The sequence below is a fragment of the Hevea brasiliensis genome, chromosome 9 (genome assembly GCF_030052815.1).
Source record: "Hevea brasiliensis isolate MT/VB/25A 57/8 chromosome 9, ASM3005281v1, whole genome shotgun sequence".
In the NCBI taxonomy this organism is placed as follows: Eukaryota; Viridiplantae; Streptophyta; class Magnoliopsida; order Malpighiales; family Euphorbiaceae; genus Hevea; species Hevea brasiliensis.
The window spans coordinates 27004264-27022473 of NC_079501.1; the positions used below are offsets into that span (position 1 = coordinate 27004264).

Here is an 18210-nt window from a genome sequence, read left to right on the forward strand (position 1 = left end):
GCTTCTCTGTAGCACTTTCATGGACTCATTTTAGGCTTTAGGATTGCGTTAAGATTTTAAATTTAACTATTAATTTGACCTTCAGCTATTAGTTGCTAACTCTCCACATGGAACCACTAACAGCAAATCATCAAGAAAACTATGATCACTTAATAATTTACTTCAATCAATAGGTTTAAAACTTTGTTAGTTGTGTAATAGATAAAAGCTGAATAGTAGAAGAGTTTAATAACGTATTTGATTAATAATGTTATATTTAAATTTCTTTTTTTGTGAAATTAAAATAAAATTAAAATCGATTTAATTTAAATTTAAAATACATTTAAATTTAAATTTAAGAATCTCCTCCATTTTTTAAAATAAAAGAAAAACCAATGAATTCTCTTTTAATCTGAATTGATGCGAACAGGAATCATCCATCCCAATCTGATTTAGGGCATCCCTTGATTACAAACCGAAACATATTAACCCTGGCCATGTTACTGCCACATACTCAGCTCTAAAATGTTAGAAGATTTTTCACATGGTTATCAGTAGATAATAAATTAATCACCAGCCTTTTTTTTTATAACTTATTGATCTAAGAGCATATATATATACTGAAAAAGTTTTTCCTACATTAAAATTTGTACGAGCCAGACAAGAAATTTGTGCCCCAAGCCACAGAAGCATGGCTTGCAAACAGAAAATTTTTTTTGTTTTTTTTATTTTTGTCCGCTAAATGTAGTCAAAAACTAAAAGACATATTTGCCATTCATGCAGTATCTGAAGGCTTGCAAACAGGCAAGTCCTTCTCAACATTAGGTGGGAGACCAAGAATAGGGTTGCTCTCGTAGAAATTGACAGGCTTCAGATCAAAGCTGGACGATACTGTTGGCATTATGGGAAAATCCTCCTGACATGGTATGTGATGAAAACCTAACGTGTACCACACCACAATGTCCTTGTTCTCAATTGGACGATCCCTACCACACCACAAATCAGTACGATTTTTTTAGCCTTTGAAACGAAATAATAATAATAATAATAAAATATCAGCCTAAAGCCCAAAATTTTCAAGAAAACTAAATTATTTACCTGTCAGACCATACTGCGAGAGTGTCTTCACCATGACTCTGGTAAACAAATAACCCACCTGCCCACTCCTCGGTCCGGTTATATGGAGTGACCCATATTTGGTTATTTGTAAATGCTCCACGTTTCTGTGGTGGATCATCATGATCAAGCAAACTAGCAGCCGTGCCACCAGGAACCACCTTATACCCAACAGGATTGCCCACCCGTGTGTTTTTGTTCGGGTTAATCACATGGAACTCCGATGGCTCATAAAGTTTGAGCTGAATTTGTGCATCTTTCTCTGTCTTTGCCACGTTTCTTGTAGCTTTCAAGTAACTTCTTCTTGGGGATTCTCCGGGAGAGGTCCGCTTCCTTTGGATGTTTACCTTTACGAAGGAATTATCAGATCCGTCGATGTCCATGTCAAGGTAAAATGTGATGAAATGGTCATGGATTACACCGATGACGTTTTCTGATAATAGTGTGCCGTAGAGATTTTCTTGGCCTGGCACTTGGTTCATGTTCACGTATGAGCTGCCTTTCACCATCAAAATCCCACTAAGTCCAACCTGTGACCATGCATTTTGCTTTAGAGATTAGCTAGCCAGCGCTAGTGCATAGATAATACCACCAAGAAAAAGTCCAAAATGAAAAGTCCGTGAATTTAGCATACAGTGGCTAGAAAGTCCAAACTCAATAACAAAAAATCCTGTATAAAGATTCCATCTTGGATATTTTCAGCGAACAGAAAAATTAAACAAAATGTGTTTAGAAAAAAAAATCACTAACCTTAATTCTGATTAGCCCATCTGTCTGGAACTCCCAATCAACTATATAATCATAGTTCGCCACTGATGCTGCCATTCTAACCACAAGCGTCACCTTTGGCCTTACTTCTCTAATCTGCCAAAACACAATAAAGAAGATGCCACAAATTTCACAACTACGTCATCATCAACGTCGGAACCAGAAAATTAATTCTAAAGATGTTTACAAATATAAAGATAATTAACATTAAATATTAATTTATCCAATTCCAATCCAATGATCCTTACCTCCATACCCGTAATCGGACTCTCAGCGTGCCGCCACCCGATATCTCCAGTATATCTCTCAAACACGCAAATCATGTTTGATCGGACGTATGGAGATCCATCACCGGCGGCGAATACTCCGTCCATATAATACGCATTTCGAGGACAATCATTAAGTGGGTCAAGCGGCATGGCCTGCAACCCGAACCCGTATTCACCCGCATCCATATAAGTCTTAAAGTACCATGCATCTGTAGGGTCCATGTAAGGTACAAATAACTCTGAAGTAAACCCTTTGTACATCACATTTCTCATCTCTCCAGTATCCGGGTCCTGGACTCTAGCTCGAGAAATGATCACCCCAGCTCTCGGGTCGGGCTTGAGGTGAAATTCCCAGTTTGCCCATTTAACCATGTGGTCATCTTCCACAGTAAAGCTTGGCCCTTTTGGTTGCTCTATGGAAATTGGATTGATTAGTTTCTTCTCTTGATTGACCCCCTGGGCGGAATAGCGATAATCTGTGTTGGCGGCCTTCGGTATGGGTATGGTCTTACCTTTATCTGTTATCTCCACTACTCGTTTAGTATCCATATCAAGAAGCACAGTCAACCCTTCTATTGGCCTCATGTAGAAGTTTGCAGTGCCCTCCATAGAGTAGCACTGTACCTTAATTAGTCTCCTGTTCTCTTCTTTCGTACCATACCAACCTAAAGAGATAGGTAGGCAAGCCAGGTCCTTCAGATCAACTCCACGCTCGATGATCGTACGGTTGAAATCAGCGTTAGATAGTGGGGCCCATGTCGCTGAAGTCATGTCCTCCATCGTCATCGTCGGGTAACCGGAGAGCGGATTGGCTTCTTGTACGTTTACCTCGCCGGTATCTATATCCACCGTTAGCACGTGCGATTGACCGTTCACACGTGCGACGACGGCAGCATTTCTGGGTAACATGGGGTCTCCCTTTTGCCATTTGAGAACAAGTGACTTGTCGGGCTCTTCCAATACTACGGAGTGTAGAGCAAAGGGAGATGACTTGAAGAGCTGGTGAGATGATAGGATTTTACGGACTTTGTTAAGTTCTCGGATGGTTAAGGGATCAAGCGGGTGGTGGGGAACGTCTGACTCATGATGGTGGCGCGTGAGTCTTGGGGGTTTCTTGAGGATATTGACGGTGGCTGGTTTCTTGGATAGGAAGCGGTTTCTGGAGGTGCACCAAGGGGAGTTGGTGGCACAGTCGAGGAAGTCAGTGTTGCTTGATGGTGAAGCGTATGGGAGATGAATCCAGGTGAACAGTAAAAGAAGAGCTCCACTTAAGAAGATGAGGAGGAAACGGAAGAAATTTGTTGATTCCATTGGCTTCTTACTGTACTAGTATTTGTTAGCTTCGGTTCTGTCAATGTGTCATTATAAAGACCTGCAATGGAAATAAATGGATAAGAGCTACTAGCTTGCGAGACAGATCATTATGAAGAAAAAAAAATTGAAGGCAAGTCGAAAGCAAAATGAAGTCATTATCGAAACATGCATACATAAGCTATTGTGGCCTATAGGGAAAAAAAAATCCTGGTTTTTCAGCTTTCAATTCCACATTTTTCGGTTGTTTGATATCTTAAAAACTTCACTTTTTTACTGTAAAATTTATTAATATATATTAAAAAAATATTTTTAGAGCTATAAACATTTCAAATTTTATTTATTGAATAGTGAAAATTTTGAAATATTTTTTAGATTACCATTAACAAATGGTAATTTTTATAGTTAATTTTTTAATTTTATGTGTTGAAACTCTTATATTTTAACCTCAATTTATTATTATAAAATTTATAAACTTTAATTTTATTTTATAAAAAAATTTCTCTATCTTACAATATAGATTTTTATATTAAAAAATTTCTTCAAATTATGATATGACATACACAAATATAATTTTAATATTTTTTAGTAAATAATAAATTATTGTTTAATAAATTATTACGATCATATTAATATTTTTATGATAAATTAAGATAATAGTAGATAAAAGAATAAATTTATTTTTTTAATCTAAAAATTTATTATAATAGGTTAAGAACAATTTATAAAAATTACACTTAATATATTTTTTTTATTTTACCATTAAGTTCTTTTTTTCCCCACATTAAGTTCTTATTATACTTAAATTAAAATCCTCTATAACTAATAAAAAAAAAATCCTTGACCACTAAAAAAAAATCCTAAAGATATTAAATCTGTTACTATTATGAGATATTACGTGATCATCACATCTCATCTCATATCAATTTTAAATGATTACGTCCACTTCCCAATTAAATCGTAGAAAAAATGGCAAATTTTTAGTTTTCTGGTAATTTTTCTAAAATAACTATTATTAATCTTATTAAAGAATATCAAAAAAATCTAAATCTAATCTGAATGGAAATATGTTCTCCAAAAAACACTATATTTTTATCAGAATGGGTCTAAGTATTGTGTCCATTTGGTGCTAGGCACGAGTACATAAAGGTAAGTTTTGATAGTATAATTGCACTAAATAAGGGTGAAGATACCACTGCTGACAGTCGTCAATGGATGACCTAGTCAGAGTAACTTTATGATAATAGTAAATTTAAGAGAGATAAGAGATTAGGAGACCTAGTCTGTCATGACGTATCGTAGTAACTATACAATGTTCTCGATGTCTGTTCTGTAAGCTGCAGATTACAGTACCGACATGAGATTATTGTGTGGAGCTACGTGCATCCCCGTGTTGCTTCATAATGAGAGTGTTTGCGGATGGCCTCTGTCTTGGTACAGTTATGCCAGAACAGAGTTCTATATTTGCAGAGGAGTTGGGAACTCCTAGTTAGAGATCTAGAGTTAGAATATTGAAAGTTCATAGTTGGGTGATAACTAGAGTCGGTGACTCGGTTACCCTAGCATGAGCTCGAGTTATATCAAGAGTTGCCATCAAACCAGAGGTTGCGGATTAGTTGCAAAGTAAAGGTGACATCTATAGAGTGAGACCATTTGGTCTTCAGTATGAAATTTTGGATGGTTTTTGCAGTACGACAGACGTTTTGCTTAGAGTTTAGTGAGAATAGTATATCTTGTGCGTATCAGCAAGGTGTAAAGTACAACCCTATCACCTAGGGAAGGTCGAAACTATGAATTGATGACATACAGAGTTATGATATGATAAGAGAGTCATTAATTTGACATGGTTTTGTCAAGGTGGTAAATGTAGTACTTTTATTGCAGTAAGTTAGGGTATAGTCCTATCTTTTCATAAGGGATTGAAGGTTTTTCAGCTTTCAATTCCACATTTTTCGGTTGTTTGATATCTAAAAAGTTCACTTTTTTATTGTAAATTTTATTAATATATATTAAAAAAAATATTTTTAGAGCTATAAACATTTCAAATTTTATTTATTGGATAGTGAAAATTTTAAAATACTTTTTAGATTACCATTAACAAATGGTAATTTTTATAGTTAATTTTTTAATTTTACCCGTATTTCACTCTTATATTTTAATCTCAATTTATTACTATAAAAATTATAAATTTCAATTTTATTTTATAAAAAAATTTCTCTATCTTACGGTAATAGATTTTCATATTAGAAAATTTCTTTAAATTATAATATGACATATACAAATATAGTTTTAATACTTTTTAGTAAATAATAAATTATTTTCTAATAAATTATTATGATCATGTTAATATTTTTATAATAAGTTAAGATAACAGTAGGTAAAAGAATAATTTTATTTTTTTAATTTGAAAATTTATTAAAACAGGTTAGAAGATTTTTTATAAAATAAAATTAAAATTTATAATTTTTTTAATAATAAATTAAAGCTAAAAAATGAAAATAAAATACAGAATAAAATTTAAGAACAATTTATAAAAATTACACTTAATATATATTTTTTTTATTTTACCATTAAGTTCTTTTTTTCCCCACATTAAGTTCTTATTATACTTAAATTAAAATCCTTTATAACTAACTAAAAAAAAAAATCCTAAAGATATTAAATCTGTTACTATTATGAGATATTACGTGATCATCACATCTCATCTCATATCAATTTTAAATGATTACGTCCACTTCCCTATTAATTCGTAGAAAAAATGGCAAATTTTTAGTTTTCTGGTAATTTTTCTAAAATAACTATTATTAATCTTATTAAAAAAATATCAAAAAAATATAAATCTAGTCTGAATATATATATATATATATATATATATATATATATATATATATATATATATATATATATATATGTCATATGTTAATTAATCATCGTTATCTACTTATTTGTATAAGTTAACTAATAAAAAATGTCACTTAAAAAAGATATTAATTAATATGATAAGTGATAAAAAAAATAATTAATTGATATGTAAATAAAGATATAAAAATAATGATTATTTAAAATGAATTTGAGTCAATTTATCTTTTTATTTTTTAAAATTTAGATTAAAAAAGATATTTAATATTGATTTTGCTTTTTTTAATTGATAATATGTATATATGAAATAATTAAAAAAATATAAATAATTTATTATTTATTAAATTTCAAATTTTAAAATTTAACAAAATTTATTAATACTATAAAATAAATTCATTTCTCACTTCTATTGGATATTGAATATAGTATTTATTAAAACCTCACTCACTTGCTAATTTTGGTAATTTAATTATTATTTATATAATTATATTTTTAATTATTTTTTATTTTTTTTTTCCAAAATCTTGATGTTTATGTTTAATAAATGGTTTGTCAAATTTCATTTATTTGCATGTATAAATATATATTGTGCTTTAAAAAATAGATGTTTCTATAAAAAATTTAAAAGTTTAAAATCATTTAATATCTACAAAAACACAAAAATTATTGCTAGCTTTTTGTTCACAATTGAAAAATAATATATTAATCAACTTATTTTATTTATTTATGCTTAAAATAAAATTATAATTAATTAAAAATTTTATCATTAATAAAATTTTATAATATAATTATAAGAATATAAAATACATATAAATTTATATTATTAAAATAATAAATAATTTGTGTAATGTATGAATAAAATGACTAATTGATTACATAAAGTCTATGCAACAAAATTATTAAAAATATCTCTTTATATACACTCACTTAAGTTGCTAAAGCCATTTAATAAATTTTTTAATTTAAAAAATTTAATAAATAAATAAATAATAATTGATCAACTGTATATTAGAGATAACACTTTTCTTTTTAACAATTCTCTTCATAAAGTATTATAAATCTCATTTTCAATAGAAGGAAAAATTTATTCTAAAAAAATTTCATTATTTTACTTAATTTTAAAAGTGAAAAAATATGATCTAAATTACATTTATTGGTATTTAGTAAAGAATTCGATAATGAGATTTTTGTCGCATAAATTTTTTCCAAGTGATTATTATATATATTATTTTTTATAATTATATATGTCTTCCTCTTCATATTATAAGAAAGATTTACTTTTTTTATGAATAAAAAGATATTATTTTTATATGTATTAAAAATTATTCTATAATTTTTATTTTTCTATTTAAAAAAATTTATATCAAAATTTTCATGTTTAATTATTTCTTTCATATAAAAATTTTTCTTATATCGACGTAGATAAATTATTGTGAGCTTGCCAATTTAAACATGACTAGAAAGGAGTTGTAACTTTATAAAATTACGATTTTCTCATATAGTGGACACGCCAATTTTTAAATAGTGGTGCTATTAAATAAATAGTTTAATGTGTCAGTTAGCTTAAACCAGTTAATTTACTTAAAAATTAGAGATTTTTTAATATTTAAAAAGATTAATAATATTTCTTTTTTTTTCAAGATTTTCACTCTCACGCGCAGCCTTCTCCATACAGTCTTCACGTGTCAGTCAAATGCTTAGTCATTTACAGGGTTAGTTTTCTCTCTAGAATGGAGTTTTTAAAATCAACTTTGATGTTGCCGTTGACAAGGATAAAAAGATGAGAGCTGTTGTAACAATTGCGCGGATTTGAATAATTCTATTATTGGGTAGAGTTGCGATCGACATCTAGGAGTTAATTCTAGGCTTGTAGGGAAGTAATCTTACTTAACCAAGCTAGAGATTATATATATATATATATATATTAAAGTGAAACTACGCTAATAAATATATAAAATTACATCACATGTTTAATAAAACACTTTAAAATTTTATTAGTAGTCATTTCATTTGATAAAAAATGCCAACGTTGATTTTATATAAAATATATCACGACTCAACCTATGGATCGGATCGATACTAAGACTTGGGCCAGCATAAAATCCCTGAGGCCCATAGTAAATCTTATTGTTCCCAAACTCATGATCAGACCCACAAATTAGGCCCAACATGCATATAAAATAATTTAAATTAAACTATTATAATTTAAATTCGGACCAACTTAACATAATAATTATCAGAAACTAAAATTAAGGGAGCCCAGCTCAACCTTATTACATCATTTATAAACCATTTAAAAATCATCAAAAATTTTCATTTATTAATACAAAAACTTAAATTCATACAATCCCTGACAAGATTAATGCTACTGCTAATACATGCGGAGTTCTAAATTATAAATTTAGAGAATAATAATACAATTAAATAATTATCGATAACCTGCGAGGAAAGAAACAGGTTATTCTGAAAAATATCTCCTCCTATAGCCTAGAAAAATAGGGTGAACAGAATTGAACGTTCGACTCAGATAGTAAAATACCAATTTTAACTATAATTTTTATAGCTATATAAAGTTAATGCATCATAAGGAGTAGAATGCAACATCATCAAAATTTTCATACAAATCACATCATAACAATAAAAAGGCAATTTGGAGCGTTCACACATCCGATAATTTTCAAATAGTACATATATGGGAGCTGATCCCCTATATAACTCTCTTAATCCAATATCTGCCAGCGAATATTTCTCAAGTCAAACTTTCGCTTAATAAACCAAATGCGGGGGCTAGCGAGTATTTCTCAAGCCGTACCTACCCCGACTTATCCATAAAGGACCGAGTCCCAGCGAGTGTCTTTCAAGCCGCGTCTATCTGTCCTATCCATATACAATACCACACACCACACGCACGCCAACGCACGCACACTGCTCCAAATTACAAGAAACAATAATCATGGCACTTCATCAATTAAGAATGCATTATAAAATATGCCTAGTGTTTAACTATATAGATACATATTTATAAGTGATGCATGGACATGTTTGAACATAATAATATTGAAATTATAATTAAAATTAATATTTTACTCACTGTACACCAGAGACGACTGTAGGGATTGAGTGAAGGAAGATGGTTGACCCTGATCACCTACATAATTTTATTGTGAATTTATTAGTGCTAATTCAAATAAAAATAAATTTAAAGAGGCAATCCTAATTTATGCCAAAAATTAGGCAGAGTTTCCCTTATACTTAGGACTTACTCAACTTGCAAAGTGGTTCAAATCATACTTCTAAAATCACTTATCTCAATCCACATCTCATCAACGACACAGGGCCCCTCCTGGGCCCTCCAATCCAAGCAAAAACTCACAAAATCAAAATTTACATTTTAATCATTGAAATTAACCTTTTTGTACAAACTACTCAAACGAGCTCTAAAAATTCTAAAATTTTGTCCTGCAGTCCTTAACAATATTATAAGGCTATTGCAAAAGGAATCGTAATTTTTTGATCATCCACGAATATTTTGTAAATTTTATTCGAACCCAATAGAAGGCAAAAATTGAGCAATGCAGAGTTCAGGTTTACCTATGGCAAATCTGACACCTGAAGCGTGTCCGGAATATCTGAAAATGTTAGGATTGACTATAATATCAACCATGTTCCCAAACAAGCCACTGGGCAGTCGGATATGACTGAAAATGCGATCCCAGCATCAGTAAGTTATCCTCGATCCGATTACACCTAAATTAAGTCTAAATTTTGTTAATAATTATCATTAAATTATTTTTAAATTTTGGAAATTGAAAAAGTTCAAAAATCTCACCGAGCAATTTGGACCGTCCGATTATCATCTTTTCAAACAGTGTTCGATCGAAGTGGGATTGGTTCTCCCGCCATCTTAAGTCCATTGGTGGTCTCAGATTTTTGATCCGACGGTTGGATCGCCGGGAAAATGGCCGGAAAGCCTACTGTAGTCACTTTCTCTCTCCTCTTTCTCTCTCTTCGTTTCTCACCAGAAATTTCATCATTCCGGGCATGGCTGGTCGGAAAATAGAGCTTGGTTCATGAGGAGTTGATGGCAACTTGCATCGCCGTCATTGGTGGCCGAAATCGACCGGAAAACGGCCTGAATTTCTCTCTCTCTCTCTCTCTCTCTCTCTCTCTCTTTTTCCTTCCCTTTCTTCTCTCACTCTCTCTCTCTCTTCCTCACTGCCCCTGCTGCCGTGGCTGCCGCTGCCTGACGTCGTCCTGCGGTGGGGGAGTCCCACCGGCGCTGGTGCTGGCCGAAAAACAAGAGGGAAAAAGTGAGGGGGAGGGGTGACGCGGGAGAGGAGGAAAAGGGGGGAAGGGGGGGGGGGGAACTGCTACGTTTTTTAATTTTCTGGGTTTTTTTTTACTTTTAATTTTATTGAAATCCCTGAACTTTTCTTATTTATTCACATAGGTCCCTAATCTTTCTTTAATATATTTAAATTGATAATAATAACAATGTCAATAATAATAATAATAATTAATTTAATGACCACTAAATCAATTGTTAATAATATAAAATAATATTTTATTAAACATTTAATATGGATGTTTAAAACTAGTCATATAAATAAATAATAATAAGATAAAAATAATACCCATTTAATAAAAATTACCATTGTAAAATATTAATTTACATTCATGAATAAAATATCAATAAATTATTAGCTCAATAAAAGAAAAATAATAAAAATATATTTATTTGAAAAATTGGGTTGTTACAAAATATAAAATATTTAAAATTTAAATAATATAAAATATTTAAATGCTCATTTTAACTAACTTTTTATTTTCTTTTAATTATTGGTTAAAAAAATATTTAAAATTTAAAAAATAAAAAAATATTTATTAAAAAATATTAAATGATTCATTTATCTAATTATTTAAAAATATATTTTCATAAAAAAATATTCTTTTAATTATAAGAAATAATTGATAAATTTATAATTTTTTAATTTAATATACCTATAATACAATTATTATGCACTGAGTAAAATTGCAAACTGGTAAAACACTGTTAAAACACCCTTAATCTTTCATATATATATATATATATATATATATATATATATATATATATATATATATATTGCTTCCACTGTTAATTAGCTGAAAAATAAAAATTTTATTTAAAAATATAAAATATTTGAAATTTCATTTTAAAAGTAAAATTTGTTTTATTTGATAAGTTCTAATTGAGTTGAAATGTTATTTTAATTTATTTTTTTAATTATAAATTTAATTATTAGTATTTGATAATATTTGACTTAATAATTTTATTTTAATAATTATCGATGTTAGATTAAAAAAAAAAAAACATTTGCAAGGTAATAAAAGTTGAATTGACCATAAAATGTCAATTTTCATTCATGTCCCTTATCATTCAGTAATGGGTCAATAAATATAAAATTATATTATTAAAATAAAATAAAAATAATTCTCATAATGCCTGGGTAATACGACTTACATCTAATGTTCACATTGGAGAAAACTCCTTAGTCGTAATTCAAGCACTTGGTAGCCTTCAGACAGCCCCATTTCTCTCGTTGATTTGATAAATGATGTAATTCAGTTTACTTTCCATACTTTAAAACCTTCATGTCAATAGGATAATTTTTTTTATAAAAAAAAATATTATCTCAATTCCAATATTCATTATAATTATTATGTTCCGTTAAAAAAAATTAAAATGAGAAAAATTATAAAATTAGATATTAAAAAAATGAAAGGCCATCAATTGAAAATGATTGCAATGCTAAGATGTGATAACTAAGGGTCAAAATTAGCCAACTAATGAGATATTAGCATATGCGATTACATTGTTCATCTCTGCGAATGTGGAAGAAACTGATTTGAGAATAATCATTCTGGTTGTCATATAAATCCAACGATGAAATTAAAATTCATTTACCATCAAAATAATTTTTTTTTTTTAAATTTTAGTATTAAGTTCTTATTGTTCTTAAATTAAAAATCCTTCACAATTAACTTAAAAAAAAAAAAAAATCCTTGACAACTAAAAAAAATCTTAAAGGTATTGAATCTGTTACTACTATGAGATATGACATTGTCATCACATCTCATTTCATATAAATTTTAAATAATTACGTCGACTTTCTGATTAATTTGTAGAAAAAATAGGTAAATTTTTAGTTTTTTGATAATTTCTCTGAAAGAACTTACATCAATTTTTAAATAATGGTGCTATTAAATAAATAATGTAATGTGTCAGTTAGTTTAGGCCAAGTTAAATTCACTTAAAAATTAGAGATTTTTTAATATTTAAGAAAGTTAATAATATATATATATATATATATATATATATATATATATATATATATATATATTTGAAGATTTTCACTCTCACTGGGACACACTCAACTTCCTCCATACAATCTGCACTTTTCAGTCAAAATGCTTCCTCATGCACAGAGTTAAGTGTCCTCCCTCGGATGGAGTTTTCAAGATCAACTTTGATGTTATCGTTGACAAGGATAAAAAAATGGGATCTGTTGCAGCAATGGCACGGGATTTGAATAATTCTATTCTTGGATAGAATTGCGGTTGATATCCAGAAATTTTGAACCCGTTAATTTTAGAATCCTTGCTTGTAGGGAAGCAATCTTAGTATCTTGCTTGTTCAAGTTAGAGATTTTATATATATATAATTTCATAAAATCATACTACGTATTTAGTAAAATATTTTAAGTATAAATATTTTAAAATTTTATCATTTATCATTTTACTTGGCAAAAAAGTCTCTTATTTAAAGTGATTTTATTTAAAATACAGAATATTTAGAATTTAAATAGTATAAATATTTAAATTTTCATTTTAACTTTTTTTTTTTAATTATTGATTACAAAAATATTTAAAATTTAAAAAATAAAAAATATTTATTAAAAAATATTAAATGCTTCGTTTATTTAATTATTCAAAAATATCTTCTATAACAAAATAATTAAAAAAAAAATCTTCTTATATTAATTATAAGAAATAATTGATAAATTTATAATTTTTTAATTTAATATACCTATAGTATAATTATAATGCAACGGGTGAAATTGCAAATTGGTAAAACACTCTTAATCTTTCTCATATATATATATATATATATATATATATATATATATATATATATATATATATATATATATTAAAAATAAAGCATACAAACAAATTCACAAAATCATATTACATGTTTTGCTATTTGTCATCTTCTTAGAATAGTTGTCATTAACATTTGTTAACATATATGCTACTTGACAAAAAATGTCATCTATTTAAATTGATTTTTTTAGAATAAAATATTTAGAACTTAAATAGTATAAAATATTTAAATATTCATTTTAATTAACTTCTTATCTTCTTTTAATTATTAGTTAAAAAAATTAAAATTTAAAAAATAAAAAAGTATTTATTAAAAAATATTAAATAGTTGGTTTATATAATCATTCAAAAATATCTTTAGATAAAAAAATATTAAAAAAACCTTCTTTTAATTATAAGAAATAGTTGATAAATTTATAATTTTTTAATTTAATATAACTACAATATAATGGGTAAAATTGTAAATTTGTAAAATGTCATATATATATATATATATATATATATATATATTAAAAATAAAGCATACAAACAAATTCACAAAATCATAGTACATATGTTAGCTAAAATTTTTATGGTATTATTAATAAATGAAATAACTTGATAAAAAAAATTATAGTGCTATAATTTTATAAATTAATTGGCTAAAATAAACAATTAGGGATAATTATTTTATAAAAAAAAAAGGTCTCAATTCCAATACTCATTATAATTATTATGTTATGTTAAAAACAATTAAAATGGAAAAAAAAATTATAAAATTAGATATTGCAAAAAATTATATAGATGACTGATTCCCAATTTTGATAAGTCAATATAAGAGATTATTATTATTCTTTTTTAGACAAAGATAAGAGATTAGTAATACATAACACTAGATATTTAACTTCAAGAAAAAAAAAAAAAGAGATAATTTAAAAAAAAATAATAATACATTAACTAAGAGTTTGACATAAAGTTTTTCCAAGGACCTCGTAAGGACGTGAAATTGTTCTAACCTTGTTGATTTCTTGTATGGTAAGTGGGTCTAGTAGGTGGCAAGAGGTGGTCCTTGGGCTTATAGATTTGGGTCTGTAAAACCATGCCCAACTTGGATTGGAGCATGCTGTAGTTATTTTTATTGCACCTAGCCCAGCTTAAATTGCTCTCCTTTAGCACAGCTTATTATTATTTTATTTAATATTTAAATTTTCTATTACTATTCTCAACTTTTTTTTTTCTTTTTATTTTATACTATAATTATTGACAATTTCATTTATATGGTTTTTCATTAAGCTTTGATATTTAGTATAAAATAATATAAATTTTGAAAAAGCTTTTTATTAATTTTAACTACTTGTGATTCATTTTTGTAATTATATATATGTATAAATTGTGAATTTATAAATTTTTTCTTGAAATTGTAGGTTATTATTTTTATAATTATGTGTATATTTGAACTGTGAGATATTATTTTTGTAATTATATGTATATTTGAATTGACTAATAAAATTTTTGAAAAATTAAAAAAAAATTTAAAAATTTTAAAAATTAACATACTGAGTGAGAATAAAATTATTAATCTCTAATTTTAATTTTGATTTGATTTTAAATAATTTCAGTGTGATTTTGATTATAATTGTGATTCTTTTTTATTTCAATTTTAGTTTTTATTTTATTTCAGATCTTAATTTTTTTTGCTCAAAATTATAATATTTTTTATTCATTTTAAAATAAAAAATACAATCTTAAATTTATAATATAAAAATAACAATAAAAACAATAATCTAATATTAAAATAATAATATTAATATCAAAAATATATTTCTTATAAGAATTTTTATATTATTTTTTATATTTTTTTTAATTATATTATCTTTAATTAAAAAATACATATAATTAAGAATTAAAAAATATATTATATGACTAACATATTATTTAGGCATGTCATTAAGAATTATTAGATGATTTAATATACTCAATACTAAAATTATTTAAAAAATTTAAAAAATAAAAATATTATTAAATTATATGCACTTATAATTAAAAATAAATTAAATTATATATGTATATATTAGTGAAATTATAAAATGTATCTAATAAATATAAAAAATTTATAAAATCGAATTTTCAATTTAGTTTTGACTTAGTATAATTTTTATTTGATTTTTAATAAAAATAAAAATTAAATAAAAATAATAAATATAAATTTAATTTAATATTTTTCAATTCTTACATGAACAATTCTTTTTCGGATACAATTGGATATGATATTTTGATTTGATTCAAAATTCAGAAACAGTGCACAGCACTAATCTCCTTACAGATTTTGGCCGCGCAGAACACAACAACAACAAGGTGCGCGTGAGACTCTGAAGAAATCGTCATATTATAATTATCTGTGCATGAAGACGTTGAGAGGTCATGTATTAAATACATAAGTCAGTCGCTGTCCAAATTGTACTTTTCCTCACCTACTTTCTATTAAGCCCATTTTTTTCAATATTTTCTAGAGCAGCGCTAGCCCACGTCTTCTTTAATTTTTTATTTAATTATAATTTAAATTTAAAATTTCATTACTTTAAAAAATATTTTTACTCTTTATTCTTTTTATTATAATAATAATTATTAAATTCGAATTCAAGTTTATTAAATTAATAAATTAATTTAATTTTATAATTAAATTAAATAAGAAAGTGATTTGATATAATATAATGGATTTGGAGATTAAAATGATAAACTAATGTAATTTAATTAGTTTAATTAATTTAATTATTTAATAATTTTTTTAAATATTGATATGGAGAATTTAATTTAAAATCTCATAAAATTTTTTTGAAATAAAAATCAATTAAATTAATTTAATAATTATATATTTTTTTTTATTTTAATAAATTTTTTTTAACATATGCTTAACATTTTATATATATTAAAAGAGAATTATATATTTATAAAAATTTTTATACATTATATTACTTAATTCTTTTATATAAAATTTAAAAATATTATTAAAATTTATTAAATATAATTTAATAAATATTAAAATTTTATTTTATATGATTAAAATTTAATTAATTATATTTATTTATTTATTTATTTATATTAATAGATATTATATTTAATTAATTTTAATATATATATATATATAATTAATTTTTAATAATTCATTAATTAAATTAATCCACTCATCCGATCCTTCCGTCGGATCAACTTTCGAGCGGCTTTTATTATCATTCTGTTATCGCTTGTCACCCTTAGTTTGGATAACAAGCATTTCAATTAAGTTAGCATCTTGCGTAAGTTAACATTATTAGTGTTAATTAGTTCAATAAATAGGTTTCTGAAAAAAAAAAAAAAAATCAATAGGCATCAGGTAGTTATGTAGTTCATTGGATGACAAATCATCATCCTTACTTTTTTTTTTTTTTTTAATTTGAATATTTCAAAACAATATAATAATGTCCATTTTGAAAATAGACAAGTCTTCGATATCTTTCACGCGGCCAAATGAAAATAGACAAGCCGTCTCATATGGCCAAATTGCGTACGCGGCTTTTAATACTTTTCTTACTGCAAGAATCTACCATACAATTTCTTAGAACAAGTCATACATATGCACATATCAAATTTCAAACTATAGTGCCTCATTTCTTCAAAGAATTGTCTCACATAATATCAGAAAATGACAGAAGATATATCATTCACTTAGTGAAAGGAAAAGTTGGAAGGAAGGTGCTCCTTATACTTGGAATATTGAAGAGCATCTCCAAATGCTAAAATTTGGATTAAATATTAAATGTAAGCAATGGATAGAAGAATAAAGTGGAAGGAAAGGCATATATAGGGAGCTGGGGAAAGGATTGTACCAAAGTCAAGTATTGCATGTTTCTTGGGGGTTAATTTTCATGATGAGATTATGCTACTGAATTTGGTGAATGTCTATGAGATTCATCAATTAAAGAGAAAAAAAAAAAAAAAGAGACAACAACCTAACTTAAATTAGAAAACAAGATACCATATTAGTTTCTCTGAGGAATGTTTGCCTTCTTCGCAAGTTTCTCTTCGTCACTTCTCACCTTCTTCCTACACTACTGCTTCAACTAAAATGCATATCTTATGCTATTTCTATTTGACTCACCTACCTAACCATCTCCAATTCCTTTCTAATCTCTCTTCATTACCAAATTTTTCACATGACCTTTTTCATGAATAATTTTTATAGCCTGTCCATGAACTTTACTTTATGTTTTACTTCTGCCTTTGAGCTTCAATTTGTTACCAAAAAATCTTTAAATTTTAATTTTATTTTACAAAAAATTTCTTTAATCTGCAATAATATATTTCTATATTAAAAAATCCCTCTCAGCTACAATGTGATATCTACAAAAATAGTTTCAGCACTTTTCGGTAAAGAATAATTCCTCCTTCCTTCTAAAAAGAAAATCATTGTGATGGTATTGATATTTTTATGATAGATCCAGATAGTAGTTGAAACAGCTTGTATTTTTTTTTAATGTAAAAGGAAAGAAGGAAAAAGATAATTTCATTATTTTTTTTTTAACCTGAAAATCTACTATAATAAGTTAGAGAGATTTTTATTAAATAAAATTAAAATTTAATAATCTTTTTAATAAAAAATTAAAATTAATGGACGAAAGGAAAACACATAGCAAATTTCAAAGATGTGTTATAAAAATTACCCCTCTTGCACACACATATCTATTACAATAAAATAAAAATGGATATTAAAATCTTTATAATTATTAAACAAATTTCTTGATCATTA

At 26.6% G+C, this 18210-nt stretch overlaps 1 protein-coding gene across 1 annotated transcript; it reads right to left on the minus strand.

Moving 5' to 3' along the window:
* Positions 1 to 593: 593 nt before the first annotated feature.
* LOC110642098 (amine oxidase [copper-containing] gamma 2) lies at positions 594 to 3549 on the minus strand. The gene is made up of 4 exons (XM_021794043.2): positions 2112 to 3549; positions 1846 to 1959; positions 1078 to 1625; positions 594 to 965 (listed from the first exon to the last, which is right to left on the minus strand). The coding sequence occupies exons 1-4, from the start codon at positions 3441 to 3443 to the stop codon at positions 755 to 757; spliced, it is 2205 nt and encodes a 734-aa protein (XP_021649735.2). The 5' UTR covers positions 3444 to 3549; the 3' UTR covers positions 594 to 754.
* Between the last annotated feature and the right edge of the window lie 14661 nt (positions 3550 to 18210).

Coding starts and splice junctions, on each gene's coding strand:
- LOC110642098 (XM_021794043.2), bottom strand. CDS start 3,443: ATGGAATCAACAAATTTCTTCCGTTTCCTCCTCATCTTCTTAAGTGGA. Junction 1,960..2,111: donor GTCCGATTACGGGTATGGAG/GTAAGGATCATT, acceptor GTGTTTTGGCAG/ATTAGAGAAGTAAGGCCAAA. Junction 1,626..1,845: donor ATGGGCTAATCAGAATTAAG/GTTAGTGATTTT, acceptor GCATGGTCACAG/GTTGGACTTAGTGGGATTTT.